General features: G+C 39.2%; 1 protein-coding gene across 5 annotated transcripts in view; it reads left to right on the top strand.

Annotated features, from left to right (window-relative positions):
* The window catches only part of TRPC3 (transient receptor potential cation channel subfamily C member 3), a 52,443-nt gene that overhangs the window by 26,098 nt on the left and 6,869 nt on the right, over positions 1 to 19,476 (top strand). For 3 of the 5 annotated variants that reach the window (XM_045163157.1, XM_045163158.1, XM_045163155.1), the window contains 4 exons: positions 93 to 357; positions 4,360 to 4,555; positions 5,789 to 5,998; positions 9,222 to 9,305. In XM_045163157.1, the coding sequence (XP_045019092.1) occupies positions 93 to 357; positions 4,360 to 4,555; positions 5,789 to 5,998; positions 9,222 to 9,305 (755 nt within the window). The other 2 variants (XM_045163159.1, XM_045163156.1) reach the window with 2 other exon arrangements.

The raw sequence follows: 19,476 nt of genomic DNA, 5'->3' as shown, positions 1-19,476 counted from the left end.
CCTACCTACAAGTCAGATCCTATTTAAGGTATGTTATGTAGTTAGCCGTGAATAGAAAGTTCCATTTTTAATCTCTCTCTCTCTTCTTGTAGCTAGAGATAAATGGCTCCCTTCTGACCCTCAGATCATATCTGAAGGCCTCTATGCCATAGCTGTTGTGCTCAGCTTTTCTCGAATCGCCTATATCCTCCCGGCGAATGAGAGCTTCGGCCCCTTGCAGATCTCTCTGGGAAGGACTGTGAAGGACATATTCAAGTTCATGGTCCTCTTTATTATGGTGTTTCTTGCCTTTATGATTGGCATGTTCATATTGTATTCTTACTACCTTGGGGCTAAAGTCAATGCTGCTTTTACCACGTAAGTAAAACATTTTACTAAAAAAATATGATTAACAGAAATGCTAACAAGTTTAGATGAAGTAAAAAAAAAATTGTTTTCAATAATTGTAATAAAGATGCTTTTAAGAGCAGGAAAAATCGATTAAAAACAGTTAGTGCCTCAAATAGCAAATGCTGGCCAATATATGGAATAAAGGGAACCCTCGTGCGCTGTTGGTGGGAATGTAAATTGGTGCAGCCACTGTGGCAAACAATAGAGGTTTCTTGAAAAAAGTGGAATTGCCGTATGACTCAGCAGTGCCACTCCTGGGTATATAGCTGAAAAAAACAAAAACACTAATTCAGAAAGATACATGTGCCCCATTTATAGAATCATTATTTACAATTTCCAAGATACAGAAGCAACCTAAGTCTCCATCCACAGATGAATGGATAGAGAAGTGGGGTGTGTGTGTGTGTGTGTGTGTGTGTGTGTATAAAATAAAATACTACTCAGGCATAAAAAAGAATGGAATTTTGTCATTTGCAACAATATGGGTGGACTTGGAGTCACTAAGTAAAATAAGTCAGACAGAGAAAGACAAACTGCATGGTATCACTTATATGTGGAATCTAAAAAATAGAGCAGACTAGTGAATATAACAACAACAACAGAAAGGTCACTGAGAGATAGAACACAAACTGGTGGGTACCGGTTAGGGGGCAGTTTAGGGGTGCGGGAGTAGGAAGTCCTAACTACTGGGAGTAAGATAGGCTGAAGGATGTACTGACCAACACAGAGAACATAGCCAATATTCCATCATAACTATAAATGGAACATATCCTTTAAAAATTATGAATCACTGTGTTGTACACCTGAAACTTATGTAATATTGTACATCAGCTCTACCTCAAAAAGAAAAAAAAAAGTAAAGGGATGGAGAGAACAAAACAAAACAAAACCAGAAACAGTACTTGTGTGAGATTACATTTCTTTGAGTTTAGAGAATGTTTGATCACAGAATGGATCAAAATTTGGTAAAATCCTAGATGAAACTCTCTATTTTAAGAGAATTGGGTAGCAAATGTTTAATACTGGATATTTCTTACATTATTTATGACATTAAATTTAGTTTCATCATTTTGTACCCATTCCTGTTATTTCAAAAAAAAGGGAGTGTGGCTTGTATTTTCATGTATCATTAATCAGCACAGGGAGTTGAGGAGGAAGAAGAAATCACAGCTGATGCTGTGCAGCCCGCTGTACCGCAGCACCGCCTCCTCCCTTTGGTCCTACTGGCGTCTGCACTGCAGGCTCACCGTTTCCATGAAGTCATCCTGCACTCACTTCTCTTAGGTTTTGTCCCTGTAAGTTCCCTCAGCATGGAGACGTCCACGTTGCCAGACCCTGTCTCGCCTGTTGCTGTGCAGTGGTCAGGAAGGCAGGCCGTCTGTCTGTACCGTGGTCCTTCCAGGTGAGGAGACCAGAAATCTCCCCTGCCTGCCTTTGTGCCCTCCGTCCCCTGGAGTGCCACAGCTGGAACCGAACTAGACCTTCAGTGAGTTCCCTGTAAACTAAAAGAGAGTATCAAGCCCTTCCAGGCATCTAAATTGTTTTGGAATTAATTTTTCCAAGTAGTTATCATAGAGCCGATAATAGGGGTGAAAGAGAACTGAAACTCACTTTATGTAGTGAAAAACAAGTTCCGATTGAACCCAGAGGGGAAAGGACCAGAGAAGTCCCGCCCAAGTGGCGCCCCTTGGGCCTGTGGGAAGACTCGTTCTATACACGGCACTGGCGTCGCTGCTCCGTGGACCTGGCCGCACGGTAGAGTGGAAAGAACACGGGCTGGAAATCAGGCAGACCTGGATGCGCATGCAACGTCTGCTGTTTTCTAGCTGTGGTCTTTTGATTAATTATCTTCACATTTCTCAGTGTTAGTTTCCTTGTTTTTAAAATGAGCACAGTAAGGTTTGAATCAGGCCGTTGGGAGGACATGGAAGATAATTTATACAAAGGCTCTTGCCCGCAGTAGGAGCCAGGAGCTGCCTGTGTCCTCTCCCTGTTCACTCTCCCCTTCTCCCTTTTCACTCTCCTCATCTCCGCACATGTATGCATTCTTGGGAATCTATATTCCCAGCATCAGAGGCGAGAAGGTTTGCAAAGGACCAAGAGGATGGGTGGGGGCATTTTGTGATGCTGTTAAGTTCATGGCAGGGATAAAGAGACTATAGGTTTTCTTAGTTTTCACCATCAAGTGTTTCATAATCGAGAGTAGCTCTACAGGAATAGGAACCTTTCTACTCAACCCTCTGCCCCCAGGGTCTAATACAATTATTAAAACATACCAGGTGCTCCATCAATGTCTGTTGAATGAATGAATCAATAAGCTAGCATTAAAACCCGAAAAACTATAAAATTGTTGTTTAGACTCTTAACAAATTTTAAAAGTACCACTTCCATACATATTTCTTTGAAAAAAAAGGGGGACTTACTTTTGAACTTTTTAATGGAATTCTACATGTATAATTGTTTAAGGATGATTCTTGTAGTTCACAGATCAGTGATTACTGCTTGGGTATATGACAAAACCAGCCAAATTCAGGCAAGGTTCATTTAAGGGATCCAAGCATGTAAATTAGTCTGTGAGGGCTTACTTGCTAATTGCTGTGTTGGAAGAATCAGGAAGTAGATTATATAAATTAAGAGAAAAGAATCAGAACCCTTAATTTTGTTGCCGTCTCTTCACTTCTACTGAAGTATAGTTTTTAGGTAGATGATACATTCCTGTGGTGAAAAATCTATGTAGAGCAGTATCTACAGCCTGTTCCCTTCCTCAGCCTTGGATCCCAGTTTCTTAGTTCTTAGGTCCAGAGGGGTCATTGGTGGCTCAGATGGTAAAGAATCTACCTGCAAAGCAGGAGACCCAGGTTTGATCCCTGGGTCAGGAAGATCCACTGGAAAAGGAAGTGGCAACCCACTCCAATATTCTTGCCTGGGGAAATCCATGGACAGAGGAGCCTGGTGGGCTACAGTCCGTGGGGTTGCAAAGAATCGGACTCGACTGAGCAACTAACACTTTCACTTCAGGTCCAGAGGCAGTGGTTTCTTTTGAATGCTTTCAGAGGTATTTTTTACATAAATAAGAATATAAGTATTTGTATACCCCTCTTTTTATTTAAATGGTAAACTATTTCAGACTTGCTGCATCTCATTTTTTCACTAATAATATATCTTGGATATCATTTTATATAAACACATGAAGCTAGATCTGTTTTTTCCCCCAGTGGCTGCATAGCTATTTGTAGATATACCAGAATTATTTATCCACTTTCCTGTTGATGGATATTTTGGTAGTTTTCATTCTTCCCTACTGCCATACTGCAAGGAATAAGTTTGTACATAATTTTTTTGAAGTGGATATATAATTTTAATCCCTATTTTGTTCTGTTCCAGAAAACCTGATTTGAAATTCTAAACCACCTGCAAAATCAAACCCCAAACTTCCATCCTTTTAGGAGAAAGGAATGGGTATCAGGGCATTACTTCAGTTTTCACCTGCCAAGCTCAGAAAACTTTCTCTTGATGATAACTCCTGGAAAAACTAGGCATCAGCATCATTTAATCAGTTTCTAAAAAGTTGAGAGAAAAATTTCTATTAAGTATCATAATAAACTAATTGTGTTATTGTTCAGTCACTAAGTCATGTTTGAATCTTTGTGACCCCATGGAATGTAGCCCACCAAGTTCCTCTGTCTATGGAATTTTCCAGGCAAGAATGCCAGAGTGGGTTGCCATTTCTGCCTCCAGAGGATCTTCCTGACCCAGGGATCAAACTCATGTCTTCTGCATTAGCAGGTGGATTCTTTACCACTGAGCCACCAGGGAAGCCCAAAATAATTATACTTGGGGTATTATGATGATATTTTGCAATAGCATTTTATATCTGTGCAATATTCAGACCATAACTTGTTTTTACTTTTGACTTTTTCACACTGAAAACTGTTCATTTATTTACTGTGTACCTTATTCTTCCAACAGTGTAGAAGAAAGTTTCAAGACTTTGTTTTGGTCAATATTTGGATTGTCTGAAGTCACTTCTGTTGTGCTCAAGTATGATCACAAATTCATAGAGAATATAGGATATGTTCTGTATGGAATATATAATGTAACTATGGTCGTTGTTTTGCTCAACATGCTCATTGCTATGATTAATAGCTCATATCAAGAGATTGAGGTAAGCCTGCTGTCTACCCACAGTGTCTGTCCTCACCATTTCATTCTACTAGCACACCGCGTCTGCTTTTGTGTCCTGTGGTGGACATCCTGCCCTTGTCTACAAAGAGGCTTAACACCAAGCGGGACCCTTCTCTGTGGTTTCCGTCTGGATAGGTGGTAATGCACCTTCCAGTGTCTTCTAGGAGCACAGCGGAGTTCCCGTGAATTTACCATTATGCTGCCTTCTCTCAGAACCATCTGAAAGATCCTGGTAGAGGACTTACTAGACGTCTGTCAAACGTTAATGATGCTCTTGGTCCAGTCAGACTCCTTAGTATTCTAGAAATCTATGCTTGCTTTGGATTGAGCTTGATTTGGTACCTTTCTTCATCACTGTGTATGTTTTCTTATCTCCTCCAGTTTAGTGTACCTTATCTTTTTAGTACTTTGCTGTTTGTTAAGTCCACTGAGTCTCTGTGTTTCAGAAATATGTAAGTTAGTGTTCTCAAAGAAGTTAGATTCTCCAGAGATGAAAACTGTGGTGCTCTGAACACCTGCTTCAGTGTGGTAATGGTAGACTGGGCAGGATGAAATGACTGAGCCAACTTCTTCCACCCATGGACCAGCTCTTCATTTTTTCTCTCCATCTGTCTACCGGTTAGAATGGTTATGCCTACCACCAGGGGGCAGCACTGAGAATGAAAGGCGCTGTAAGACAGAAATAGGCCTCTGGGGCCTTATGTGACCTTTGAAGACACATAAACTCCAAAGTGAATTCATTTGAATACTGCCATTTTTCTCCCTTGCTCTTGGAGTATAGTATGATATATCTACAGTCTGGCTTGGATGGGTGTGAATGAGGAAGGAAAGTGGGGAAATATTGTTGAATATGCAGAATTGGGGGGGGGGGATTAATCTTTTCATCCCTCCTTGACCCTGAATTTTTCTTGTGCTTTTTTCTTTGTTTTATTTATTTATTTATTTATTTTGGATGGGAAACAGGAAATTCTGGCTAAATTTCAACGGGTACAGACAGAGGAATATGGAATAGAAAAATTAAAAAAAAATATCATGAGAGCAATGCTTGGAATATTATATAGCCCAATAGAGATTATATGCAGATAAATGTACATATACCACTTTTTCTATTTCAAAGCATAATGTAGGTTCCTTGTAAGGCCCTACTGGATAAATTACTAGAATCTTTATTTTTAAAATCAGTTGTCATATTTTTTCTATTTTTGTGACACAGGATGACAGTGATGTAGAATGGAAGTTTGCTCGCTCGAAACTTTGGTTATCTTACTTTGATGATGGAAAAACATTACCTCCACCCTTCAGTCTAGTTCCTAGTCCAAAGTCATTTGTTTATTTCATCATGCGGATCATTAACTTTTCCAAATGCAGAAGGAGAAGACTGCAGAAGGATATAGAAATGGGAATTGGTAACTCAAAGTCCAGGGTAGGTATCAAAAGCTTACTGAGACCTGAAGATAAACGCTCCCTGTCTTTTGATGTTTGTTCAGTGTGTGAACTTAGAAGATGTTGAAAGTAACTGTCCATTCCATAGTCCTTCATAGACTAATACTTAAAATATTCATAATGTTCCAAGAAGTCACTTAGTCTATGCTTTGTTTTCAGTCAGAATTTCATGTAAACTACCAAAATAAAAACAAACAAAAAACTTCTTTAACTTGTTAAAAGTTACTGTCATAAAATACTTTGTTTCTGTGTCTTCCATGCTTCTCAACTGTTATTCTAAGTTACATATAAGTTTCTAATCTTAAATGTTTCTGTTGGTTGTATATATAATTCACCACCACCATATTCTTCTTATTTGTAGAAATCCATTATTGAGCTAAATAATCTTTTTTTCCTTTAATATAAAATTGATGCAGGCTTAGAACACCCCCAAATATTAACCATTAAAACTCCCTTTTATAAATAATCAAGAATGGCTTGTATTTGAGTTGTCCTGGTTGAAAAATTAAAATAATTTTAACAAAGATGAGTTTCACACTAGCACTTTATTATCATGAACTGTATTTTCAGAGATAGAATGGGCATAGGAGACAGAAGGATATGGGCAGAACCTCAAATAATAGGTTGTGAAACAGATAGGAGCAAATGTATGGGGTTAAAGAACAATTTTGCCTGTGTTGTGAAAATGGTCTGTAGCTGTAATAGCCTGGGAGCCCACAAGATGGCAGTGTTACCTCCATAAAGTGCATATTTTTTCTCAGTTGATGCTGAGGGTAAAGATGGGATTAGCACAGTTTAATTTCTTACTTTTTAAAAGTGATGTGCGTTTCTGAGATTTGTAATACCCTTCATCTTACTCTTTAAGAAGGTAGCCTTTTAAACCTTCTTTGTTTGACCTGAATATGGGCTCTAAGGATATTAAGTTGCATGGCAGTGATTGGCTGTGACTTCAAATAATACCTCATTATATACAGTGAAAAGCAGCATAATGTAAGGAAGAGAGCCTTGGCATTAGACCTGGGTTTGAATTCTGGCTTATTAGAAAGTAACATGGACAACTCATTTCATCACTCTGAACCATAATAGTCTCTCCTGAAAGAGAAAACTTCATAGCATTACTGTGAGGATGCTATGAGATGTACAGAATTTCAGCCTCGACAAATATCAGTGCCCTTCCTCATTCACAGTTTACAAAGTGCTTTGCTGTACATTTGAACCTCATGCAACGCTGTAAGGTAGGTATTATTATTACTCCCATTTTATAGATAAGACAGCTGAAGTCATTACAACTCACTCATGCAAGGTCACAGGGGTTCGCCAGTGTGAGGCATTTATGCAGTTCCTGTTTTCCAGCATCAGAGTCTAGCTCTTTCTGCTGGACCTGGCTACCTCCTGCTCAGAAGCTGAGGCTCTGGCTTGGTTTCTGCCCCTCTTCCTCCCAACAGGCCATGCCTTTGGCTGCAGCTTAGCTGGTCTCTTAAAGGAGTTGGGCTCTAATTGCCATTCTGGGTGACTCTTGCTACTGCTGAGATGGACTTTGTTACTCTGGGAATTGGACTATTATTCTCTGAGGCTTTATTATTTGAAAAGGAAGTTGTTCAAGTATGGGAACTCAACTCTAGCATGTCACACCTTCAAGTTTTCTTCCTGTAGGCAACTGATTTCACTAACTTCTGAGTTTCACTGACTTCACTGACTTAATTCCCAATACTGTCATAATGCAGAAGGGGAGAAACACGAAGAGGCTGAAGAGAGCACATTCAGATGGCATGTGGCCACCTAGACCCCAGTTTGTTTGCTTTAAAGCAGCTTGCTTGCAGGGATATGGGGAACAGATGATATTCTCTGTTCAGACTGTCCTCTCCTGCCTACATGGTACCACTGGCAGGAAGAATAGCTTTCCTCAGGGCAGTTGCTGGAGACAGAAGGAAGGTTGAGCACAGATTTCTCAGGAGCCATGCTGCTTAGCCTCCCCATCTCCCCATAGCAGGTTAAAAACTGCCATTTTGATTTTATTTTTAAAGTTGTACGTGGAGCTGCCTTTATCACTTTAATCTTATTAATCGTCATAGATAATCTCTGTGTCCTGAGTTTAGTTAAAAAAAAAATTGGAGAAATTATGTTTCTGTTTTTCTTTTTTAGAAGATAGGGAAGAGACTCAAGAAATCAATCTTTTACAGCTAACCCCAGTCAACGGTCAGAGACTGACCTCTAGTGGCAAAATAGGAGAATTAATACCAGGGAAGCTCTACCTGTCAACAGAGACTGCCCTCTAGTGGCAAAATCGGAGAATTATCACCAGGGAAGCCCTACTAGTCGACAGAGACTGACCTCTAGCGGCAAAATAGAATTAACTTTGTTCCCCGAAGTTTTTTTCCTGCCACTATTGAAAAGAGGGCAAAATCAAGAGAACCATTGCCTATCAGTGCCATTTCCTACCCGCCTAGTATCCCGCCTCTTCCAGAGTTATGATGGTGGAAAGGCAGGTGGTGGAGTGAGTACATATTTTTGGATAAAGGTACCTGCCTTTGAATCACATCTTATAGGTAGTAGCATATCTGCAAATAAAATGCAGGCCCTGTTCATGTACATGAAGGGTAGACAGTAAGGAGCTTCTCTTCTTGCTTTCTGTTTCTACCCACTCAAAAGTTAAACCTTGAAAAGAAAAAGAGAAAGGAAAACCAAATACTTGAGTCCAATTCTGTTCAAAGTGGTGAACCTGACACAGTCTAAGACCAAGACACTTAGCAAGACATGTTTTGCTCCTGTTTTGCCAAATGATATAATCTGAACATGTAGTGTGTTTCTGTTCAAATGTAGGAGAGGAACCAGACTCAAGCAGATGGAGTTGCTTCATGTAACTTCTTCCCAAATCCATGAAGGCATTTTGACAAAGTATACAAGGACCCCAGGAACAATTGTTTAACACCAGCCAACTTAAAAAAAAATTTTTTTTTCAAGAAAAAATTTTAAAAAATATATTTTTTCAATAGTTTTATTACAGGACATTCTGCCAACATTTTGATAAATGTGAGCACATTACTCACATTAATTTTTGCCTTTGGAAATCAACTCAGCTTCCATAAAACGTCCCTCGGAAATGTTGACTCCAGAAATGTTATCAAGGAGGATAAAGTAGATTGTATTTATGATTTCCAAATAAATGTATTCTAATTTACTAGGTTAATTGTATTTTTTCCTAGTTAAACCTCTTCACTCAGTCTAACTCAAGAGTTTTTGAATCACACAGTTTTAACAGCATTCTCAATCAGCCAACACGTTATCAGGTAAGCATTCACAGACATTTATCTTTATCTGAATGTAGTTCCACACATGTCTCTGTACTGGTATCTGTGTGTGTGCTTGCATGTGCTCGTGTGTGTGTGAATAGTGTGTAGAATTATGTACACTTCCTATGTACTATGAGGTCAACACGGAATGGAGAAAATGGTATGTTATTTGGAGAGCACTTTAGAAATCAGAGTCCAAGTTCTTCTTTCTTTTCTTTAGAAGAAGAGTCCCTTTATGATATTGAAAGCAAAGCGTTGCCACAATTTTCCAAAGGTCACTTTCATGTACTTGAGCTGGAGAAAGCAGTGGGAGATTTGGCATATTAGGAAAATAATGTTCTCACCGTACAAAAACCTGGTAGATTTCTGCACATAATCTGTTTTTCAAATGGAATCTTAGGCTACACTGTTGCATCAGTACTACTTAATAAAGTATTTATTGCACTGTGATATTGAATGTGACATTTCAGCACTGTTTTCTAACTCAGAAGAGGGTATAGTCCTTCTCATCTGGTTGACATTTTGACTACCAAAGCTTTAGATTGCTGCTGAGTACAAGATCACAAGAATGAGGATCCAGGAATTTGTAATGAATGATAATATCAGCTAAAGGGTATGGTCCTCTTCATAAGATTTTCTTGGAAGCAGCATATTCTACAGAATTGCTTAGCACACTGATTGTCAAAGCCTCACTTGGTTCTATGGTGGTGGTTTAGTCACTGAGTTGTCTCCGACTCTTGAAACGCTATGGACTGTAGCCTGCCAGGTTCCTCTGTCTGTGGGATTCTCCAGGCAAGAACACTGGAGTGGGTTGCCATTTCCTTCTCCAGGGGATCTGCCCCACCCAGGAATTGAACCTGGGTCTCCTGCATTGCAGGCAGATTTTACCGACTGAGCTACAAGGGAAGCCTTTTGTAAAGGTTACAATATATTCCATTATATGGATGTATTTAATTTATAAGCCTTCTATTGATAGAAATGTTTGCTCTATCATATTGCTAGTATTTGTTCTAATTCTATCAGTAGAAGACTGATCAATTAAATACATTAATTTCATGGAATATAATGTAACCATTACCAGCTATTACAAGCAATACTGTAGTAAGTAGCCTCCCAGTTTTTTTGTGTGTGTCTTTTTAGTACACACATATAAATATAAATATATATATATTTATATTTTTTCCCCCCCAGCTTTTTAAAATTGTGTAGTCAACTTTACAAAATTTTTATGGCTTCAGATTTTGTGTCCTGTTTCAAATGCTCCTCTCCCAAATGGGGATATTTAATAATATTTTTACCTATATTTTCCTTGGTACTCTCATGTTTCAGTTTTTAAATTATAACATTTAACCTGTATAGAATACATTTTTATGCAATGTGTGGGTGGGGACCCCGATATATTTTTTTCCAGATGATCACACAGCTGGGTGTGTTGAATGATCTATATTTTCTGTTGATTTGAAATATCACTTTAATCATTTACTAAATTCCCTTATCCACTTAGATTTATTCCTCAGGTTTCAATATTCTATAGGACCACATTGTTTTACTTATTATAGTTTAAAACAGAATAAGACAGAATATAGAGAAACACATACATATGTCCTTACTTTAAGATTCTTATTTTGCATAATTTTCCTGATTATTTTTTCTTATTTTTCTATTTAAACTTTAGAGTCAGATTGTCTAGTTTGCAAAATATTCTGTCGATATTTTTATTGGGATGGTGTTCACTTAAGAAGAATTGACTCCTTTATAATGTGGTGTCTTACTTTTTAAGAATATTTTTACCTTTCCATTTGTTCAGATTTTCATTCTGTGCCCAGTATCATTTTAAAGTACTCCTCAGAGTGTTATGTTAGTTAGGATTAACTGGTGCAAATCACACAAAACCACCAAATACCAACCACTGCATAAGCTAAAAGAACACAGAGATGTATTTCTCTCTTCTGTTTAAGAACTCCAGAGGTGGCCCTTCCAGGGCTGTTATCTACCTACCACTGTCACAGACCCAGGCTGTCTCTGTCATATTACCCTGTCATGATTGGCTTTCAGTTGAACATGATCTCATGGTCCAAGAAAGCTCCCAGAGCTCTGGCTATTATTTCTGCATTTCAAAAGTAGTCAGACAAAGATAAAGAAGAAAGATGCCTCGATCTTCTAAGGATCTTCTGTAAAGTTACATAAACAACATATCTGCAGTAGAAGCCGGGAAATGAGTCTTAATTCCTAGTCTCCATGTACAGAGCTAAAAATCAAGGGAAGAGAATTGGCAGTCTCTGCTGAAATGGATTATATTATTTGTCTTGGTGCTGTGCACGTACCTGTATCTGTTACTTGATTTATAAGTTTCAAGCTAAAATATGAAAAAATCAGTGTATTTATCTTTCACCATTTCCCCCCTCCTCCTCCCAGCTTTTGCTAGTTAAATATTAGAATTGCAGGCGTAGGGCATAAAATCTTTCCTCTGCCCATTAGGCTCAGTAGCTGGGGCCTGTGAATTAAACTGACAAAAGGCAGGTTTACAGGAGAAAAAAAAAATTTTTTTTATATATGCGTGCAAAATGCAAACACATGGGAGAACTCAGTGATGAATAACTCAAAGGGGTGGTTAGAATTTGGGACTTAGATACCATCCTAAAAGGGGCAATGAATTTGTGGAGAAGTGACAAAATGAAGAGAGATTTGTGCTCCCAGGGGTGGTAAATTGTGGGAAGGTAAATATGTGGGAGCCTGGTGGGCTGCTGTCTATGGGGTTGCACAGAGTCGGACACGACTGAAGTGACTTAGCAACAGCAGCAGCAGCAGCAGGGTTACTATAGTGAGGTTTGTGTTTGTGCAGACCCATCTCTGAGCTCTCGTGATGATGGTTGTTCTCTTCCTCTTGGTATGGGAAAGAGGCGGGAGGGGGAAGGCCTTCACGAAGGGAAATTTATGTCCTGCTCTTTGGCAACCCACTCCAGTATTCTTGCCTGGAGAATCCCAGGGACAGAGGAGCCTGGAGGGCTGCTGTCTATGGGGTCGCACAGAGTCGGACACGACTGAAGCGACTTAGCAGCAGCAGCAGCTTGAGCGGATGGGAGGAAGGCAGAGAGCTCTTTCTGTGTTTTTTGCTTCTTGAATGCCTTCAGCTCAAAAAGTTCTTATGTTCCAGTGGTATACCTGGGTGGGGGGGTGGATATTTTCTGATCCTTTTCACTACCTTGTAGGATTATAATCCACATTTGCTGTAGTTTTAGTCCTTTAGTTAAACAGAGTCGGTACTCACCACTAGTCTTTGCCTTAATTTTCCGTTCATCTCTTTGTCAGGTCGTTTGTCTTCCACCAGTTTCTTCAAAAAGAGCTCATGGGAACTATGTTCTCTGAGTTATTTCATGTCCTAAACTATTTCCTACTTTCTGTATATTCATATTGACCGGCTGTGAAGTTCTTCGATAATGACTTTATTTTCTTGATGTATTTATCTACGTTGCTGTGCTGCTCTGAGAATGGAATGTTGGTATGGAAAATGTGAAGCCAACCTGATGGTTTTGAACATATGCTCTTCCTTTGACCTGAGATTTTGATATAAATGCCCACATTTTCTTTACCTTTTAAATCCAACAACTTGATTTTCTGTAGATTGGATCTGTATGCATTTTTTTCTGGCATGGAGTATGTCTTTTTAGTCTGTACATTCAAGTACATGCCTTTTATTTCTAAATAATTTCCTTGATCTATATTTTGAAATATTTTTTTCATTTCATTATTTGGAGTCTCTTCAAAGAGACCAATCAGAAGTCTGCGGCATCTCTTTTCCTCTATGCCTTTTGAAATTTTTTTATCCATTTCTCCCTTTGGCTCCTTTTTTCTCATCCTGTCTTTTATTCCTGTCTATCTTCATATGCACTGCTTCAAACATATCTTTTATTTCTGTGATGATTTTAATGTTTTCTTCCTCTTCTTCCTGAGATTTTCAAACTTAAAAATATCATTTCCTCCTTTGGCTTACTGTATTTCCCTTGTGCTCTTGGTTCAAGACAGGATCGGGTCCTATTTTTAAAAGATTATATATTAGTAATGACATTATATGTTTTCATCTCTTCTTTCGCACTTTTCTAGTGTGTGTTCTTTATTTGCTGTTTGTTTTATCCTTTTTCTTGGACTATCTTAGTACAGATGTTCTGTAGATTTTTTACTATTACTCAATCTTGAATGAAGTAAGTTCCTCCCAGACCAACTGCTTTCAGGAAGTTGGAGTGGAGTCAGAGAATTCCAGGGCCCCATCCCAAGCTAATAGGAATTTGTCTTTTGGTACAGGATCATGTGGGGCTTCCCAGGTGGTGCTGGTGGTGAAGAACCCTCCTGCCAATGCAGGTAGACATAAGAGACGCTGGTTTGATTCCTGGGTCGGGAGGATCCTCTGGAGGAGGGCATGGCAACCCACTCCAGTATACTTTCCTGGAGAATCCCATGGACAGAGGAGCCTGATGGGCTACAGTTCATGTGGTTGCAGAGAGTCAGATGTGACTTAGCACACATGGACACACAGGGTTGTGTATGTGAGTTCAATTTATTCTTTTTTTTTTTAATTTTATTTTATTTTTAGACTTTACATAACTGTATTAGTTTTGCCAAATTTATTCTTTATTTTCCCTTGTCGAGAATAGCACTGAATGATTGTTCACATGGTAGACTCTCCCTCTCCACCTCACTGACAAAGTACTTCTAGCAAATACAACTTTTCTTTACAGTTTCCCTTTTAGCCCTATAGTCTAAGCTTCTGAAGACTTGGTATCAAAGGTCAGGGGAAGTCCTCAGCCATGAATGTCTGCTCTTGGCATGCCTCCACATCCCCATTTGACCTTTTCATAACCTTTCTAAAAAAAAAAAAATAAAAGGTTCCTCTAAGTCTCATAAATGAAGGAGTTAGTGTTTCTGTTTCCTGTTTTCCTTATAGCTTTTGAGTGATTTAAAAATGTCTGAGTTTATTGTCACATTGAAAATTGCTGTGCTTTTATAGGAAATGATCCTTGCTAAATGCCTAGAGATTTCAGAATCTTTTACCTTTTGTATTTTCTAAGGAGATGAATTCCCTCTGCCTGTGGTATAATCTGTAGCTCCCCAACAGTGATAGTAGAAAAAAGAGAAACTGAGGGAACAGATCTTACTCAGCTATATACACACCAAACTTCATATAAATGTCTTGATTATATTTAGAATAAAGTCTACCTGTTAAGAACTCCTTGAGCGATAACAACTGGTGTATTTGTTTCACCAGGAATTTTTGTTTCACGTAGTGTGATTATATGACTTACCTTAAGGAAATTCCAGATCTTAATCTGCTAAGTGGGGAGTTTTCCTTCAAAGGGGTGACTTATAGAATACACTAATTCTAGTCATTCTATCACAGATCAGAATATTTTTGAAATATCTCTAAAATTTACTTTTATAATTAGTTTATAAGACACACAAAAATGCTTTGTTACTTTCTCATAACGGAACTCAGCTAATCATTCACTGTATTAACAAGGCTCAGAGCCATCTGACTTCACATTTTTTCCAAAATAGTCACAGCCAGATGAGAATCCGCCTGCCAATGAAGGGAACATGGGTTCAACCCTGGTCCGGGAAGATTCCACATGCCATGGAGCAACTTAGTCTGTGTGCCACAACTTCTGAGACCCACGCTCCTAGGGCCGTGCTTCATAACGAGAAGCCACTGTGATGAGAAGCCCACGCACTACAGCGAAGACTAGCGCCCACTCAACCAGAAGTGGAGAAAGCCTGCGGGCAGCAGCAAAGACTGAGTGTAACCAAAAATAAATAAATAAATAAAAATAGTCACAGCCACCCTCAAAAAAACATGTGACCATCACCAGTCAGGTCATCACCTTACATGTTTTACATTCAAATGAATGTTTCTTCTCCAAGACAATTACTTCAAAAACGCATTCACATTCAGATGTGTCTCAAGGGGCAGCAAAGGAAATGTTTAAAAATGCCCTGATCAAGGGCAGTATTATTTATATTAACAGTAATTATTAATAGCATGCTGGAATTTTTTATGTATATAAAGAATTTTTTTGTGAAACTGGGAATGATTTTTCTGGAGAGCATAAAGACATGGAGGGCTTGTTGTTGTTCAGTCACTAAGTCATGTCCAACTCCTTGCGACCCCCATGGACTGCAGCACACCAGGCTTCCCTGTCCTTCACCATCTCCTGGAGCTTGCTCAAACTCATGTCCATTGAGTCAGTGGTGTCCTTCAACCATCTCATCCTCTGTTGCCCCCTTCTCCTCCTGCCTTCAATCTTTCCTAGCGTCAGGGTCTTTTCCAATGAGTTGGCTCTTCACATCAGCTGGCCCAAGTATTGGAGCTTCAGCTTCAGCTCCAGAACATAAAGACTTAGAGAGATAGCTATGATTAAATTCTTCTCATGAATACCTGTGCTATTCAAGTTAAAAGTACTTAGATATTCTAATTTGACTTTGAGAAATGGAGTATATTTTAAGACTCCTTCACAAAAGTTGGGCTGTAGGCTCTTGTGACTTCTCTCTCCACTCTCTTCTGTGGCAGTTCTGCTTTCCTAGCCTTCTTTGGCTTGGGAACAGCCTTGGCCCAGAGAGTGTTAGACTGTTTTTACTCTGTATGCTGGTCTATGGTCTGATCCATGAAGGCTTGATTTTTACTTGAAGCATATGGCACAAAGAGGCACTCACTTTAAGCTTCATGGCACATTCAAGATATCCTCTGTTATGCATGGTCCTAAGTTTTAAGACTACGGAGATAAATGGTCCATGGCTTCAGGGATCTCTCCATTGCAATGGAAGGGCAGCACAGAGACGGAGAAGGAAGGGAAGGAAAGAAAAAAGTAGATGGACCTTCACACAGCCCTGGGATATGGCTACATGGTATAGGTGAGATGTAAATAAAATGGTATGGGGACGCAGGGAAACACAGAGGAAGTGAAAGTTGATTAAGTAGAAGAAGAAGCAGATCTGCTCTCCTTTTCTCCAAAGAACAAAACTTGGACCAGTAGTTAAGAAAGTACAGTGAAGCAGACTTTTGGCTCAATACAAAGGAATTTTTTAACAGCTACAGTTGTCCCAAAATAGACTAAACCGGCTGTCTGGGAAAAGTAGCAGGGTCTGAATCACAGATGCTGTGATTTATTCAGAGGCTGCACAATGGTATGTCACAATAAGTGGTATGACAAATGAAAAGCACATGATTTACAAGGTCCCTTCCGTCCCCTAAATGCTGCTCTCTACTTCCAAGTTCTTTGTGTTTGTCCAAACCTATCTTGTTGCTTTATATTCATACTTTATAGATGGATGAATCTATACATACAGACATACATGCATGTATGTCAATCAGTTTTGGCTGATATCAATCAATTTTGGCTTCTGTCTAGGAGTAAATGAGAAGATGAATGTAAAAATGTCTGATAGAGTACTTAACAATTGTGAGTTGACTTTTTAAATATTTATTTATCTGGCCGCATCGGGTCTTGGTTTCAGCATACGGGACCTTTCGTTGCGGCACACAGGCTCAGCGGTTGTGGCACGTGGACTTAGTTGCTCTAAGGCCTGTGGGATCTTAGTTCCCCAACCAGGGATCAGACCCATGTCCCAGTATTGCAAGGTGGATTCTTAACCACTGGACCACCAGGGAAGTCCCACCAATTGTTAATTGAACTTGAATTAGTAAAAAATAAGCAAATGAAAAGCTTTGATGCCTTTTGGAAAGGCAGGGCATAGCAAATATCCAACCATCCGAATCTCATTCCTTCTTCCAGTCTTAATGGAGGACTGAGAAATGAACTTAAATTTGTTTGCAGGAGACAATGTTTGAGGTAACTACCACCAAGCTTTCCATAGCCTAGACAGAGAATATCCATAGTCCACTGAATAAAGTTACAATGTCTCCCTTAAAGAGTGACTCACAGGCTCATACAGAGATATATGGGTAATTCCAGGAGGCCTGAGGAATGTGGAAGTTAATTTATAGACTTCCCTTGCATTAGTTAGCCATTTAACCAAAAGGGAAAGAAGATGATTCAGTTAATGACCAATTTAATTTTTGATACTGGCTTTGATTAAAGGCTCCATTGGAAATCTAGTAGAGATAATATTTTAAATGATACTTTTACATATTGCTCAGAAGTTTCATGATCCTTGCCTGCAGTCGCAGCATTATTTATTGGTTAATAAAGACTTTGCTTTGTAAAAGAAGTGTAAATGCTAATAAGGAATAATAGTTATATTAACTGAGCACCTTCTATGTAATTTACTTTTATTGCCTTTTATAAGATATATTCTAACATTTCCACTACACAGATTGTCACCAAGATTCCGTTGCTTGTAAATAATTCAAACACATTCAAATCCAGGCAAGTTGGTAGGTTCAGAACTGGTCTAGAGATTCTCAGTAAGCTCTGAGGGGAGGTAGCTGGCTCCAACTTGCAGGTGGCAACATGGTCTTAGACCATGGGGTACTTATCATCCTTTGTCATCAGTTTTGGGTTTATCAGCAATTCTAGGACCACAGGAAAAATCCCACTTGACATAAGAGTACATGTTATCTGGTATCCTTCCTTGTATGAACGTTATAAACTGTCTTGATATGGTTAGATTTATCAACCTTTTCCTTATGGCTTATCCTTTTAACTTCTCTGTAAGGGTGATCTATTGTCCCAGAGCTATTTGTTGAGTAGTCTTTTCTTTCCCACTGATTTGTATTACTGCCTTTGAAGCTGCTTTAAACTGAAAAACATTTGTTTTTTCTTTTTATAAGAATATGCCTACATTGTCCCCTAAACTTAATTACATCCCTGATATGTTGATGCATCATAGTGAATTCTTCTGGTGAAGTTTCATTGGAGCAGTGATTATGTTCCCTGTTGCATCTGCAGTGTCTAGTATGGCGCCTGACACAGTTCAGTTCAGTCGCACAGTCGTGTCCGACTCTTTGCATCCCCATGGAATGCAGCAAGCCAGGCTTCCCTGGCTATCACCAACTCCTGGAGCTTACTCAAACTCACCTCCACTGAGTCAGTGATGCCATCCAACCATCTCATCCTCTGTTGTCCCCTTCTCCTCCCGCCTTCAATCTTTCCCAGCATCAGGGTCTTTTCAAATGAGTCAGTTCTTCACATCAGGTGGCCAAAATATTGGAGTTTCAGCTTCAACATCAGTCCTTCCAATGAATATTCAGAACTGATTTCCTTTAGGATGGACTGGTTGGGTCTCCTTACAGTCCAAGGGACTCTCAAAAGTCTTCTCCAACACCACAGTTCAAAAACATCAATTCTTCGGCACTCAGCTTTCTTTATAGTCCAACTCTCACATCCGTACATGACTACTGTAAAAACCATATCTTCGATTAGATGGACGTTTGTTGGCAAAGTAGTGTCTCTGTTTTTTAATATGCTGTCTAGGTTGGTCATAGCTTTTCTTCCAAGGAGCAAGCATCTTTTAATTTCATGGCTGCAGTCACCATCTGCAGTGGTTTTGGAGCCTCCCAAAATAAAGTCTCTCACTGTTTCGTTTCCCCATCTATTTGCCATGAAGTGATGGGACCGGATGCCATGATCTTAGTTTTCTGAATGTTGAGTTTTAAGCCAACTTTTTCACTCTCTTATTTCATTTTCATTAAGAAAGTGCTTCTTCACTTTCTGCCATAAGGATGGTGTCATCTGTGTACTGAGATTATTAATACTTCTCCTAGCAATCTTGATTTCAGCTTGTGCTTCATCCAGCCTGGCATTTTGCATGATGTATTCTGCATATAAGTTAAACAAGCAGGGTGACAACATACAGCCTTAATGTACTCCTTTCCTGATTTGGAACCAGTCTCTTGTTCCATGTCCAGTTCTCATTGTTTCTTCTTGATCTGTGTACAGATTTCTCAGGAGGCAGGTCAGGTGGTCTGGTATTCCCATTTCTTTAAGAATTTTCTACAGTTTGTTGTGATACACACAGTGAAAGGCTTTGGCATAGTCAATAAAGCAGAAGTAGATGTTTTTCTGGAACTCTCTTGCTTTTTCGATATGCAATGGATGTTGGCAATTTAATCTCTGATTCCTCTGCCTTTTCTAAATCCTGCTTGAAATCTGGAAGTTCATGGTTCATGTATTGCTGAAGCCTGGCTTGGAGAATTTTGAGCATTACTTTACTAGTGTGT

This window comes from Bubalus bubalis, chromosome 17, assembly GCF_019923935.1.
Source record: "Bubalus bubalis isolate 160015118507 breed Murrah chromosome 17, NDDB_SH_1, whole genome shotgun sequence".
In the NCBI taxonomy this organism is placed as follows: Eukaryota; Metazoa; Chordata; class Mammalia; order Artiodactyla; family Bovidae; genus Bubalus; species Bubalus bubalis.
Note: the sequence above shows the minus strand (reverse complement) of the source record. Positions and strands in the feature narration are given on the sequence as shown.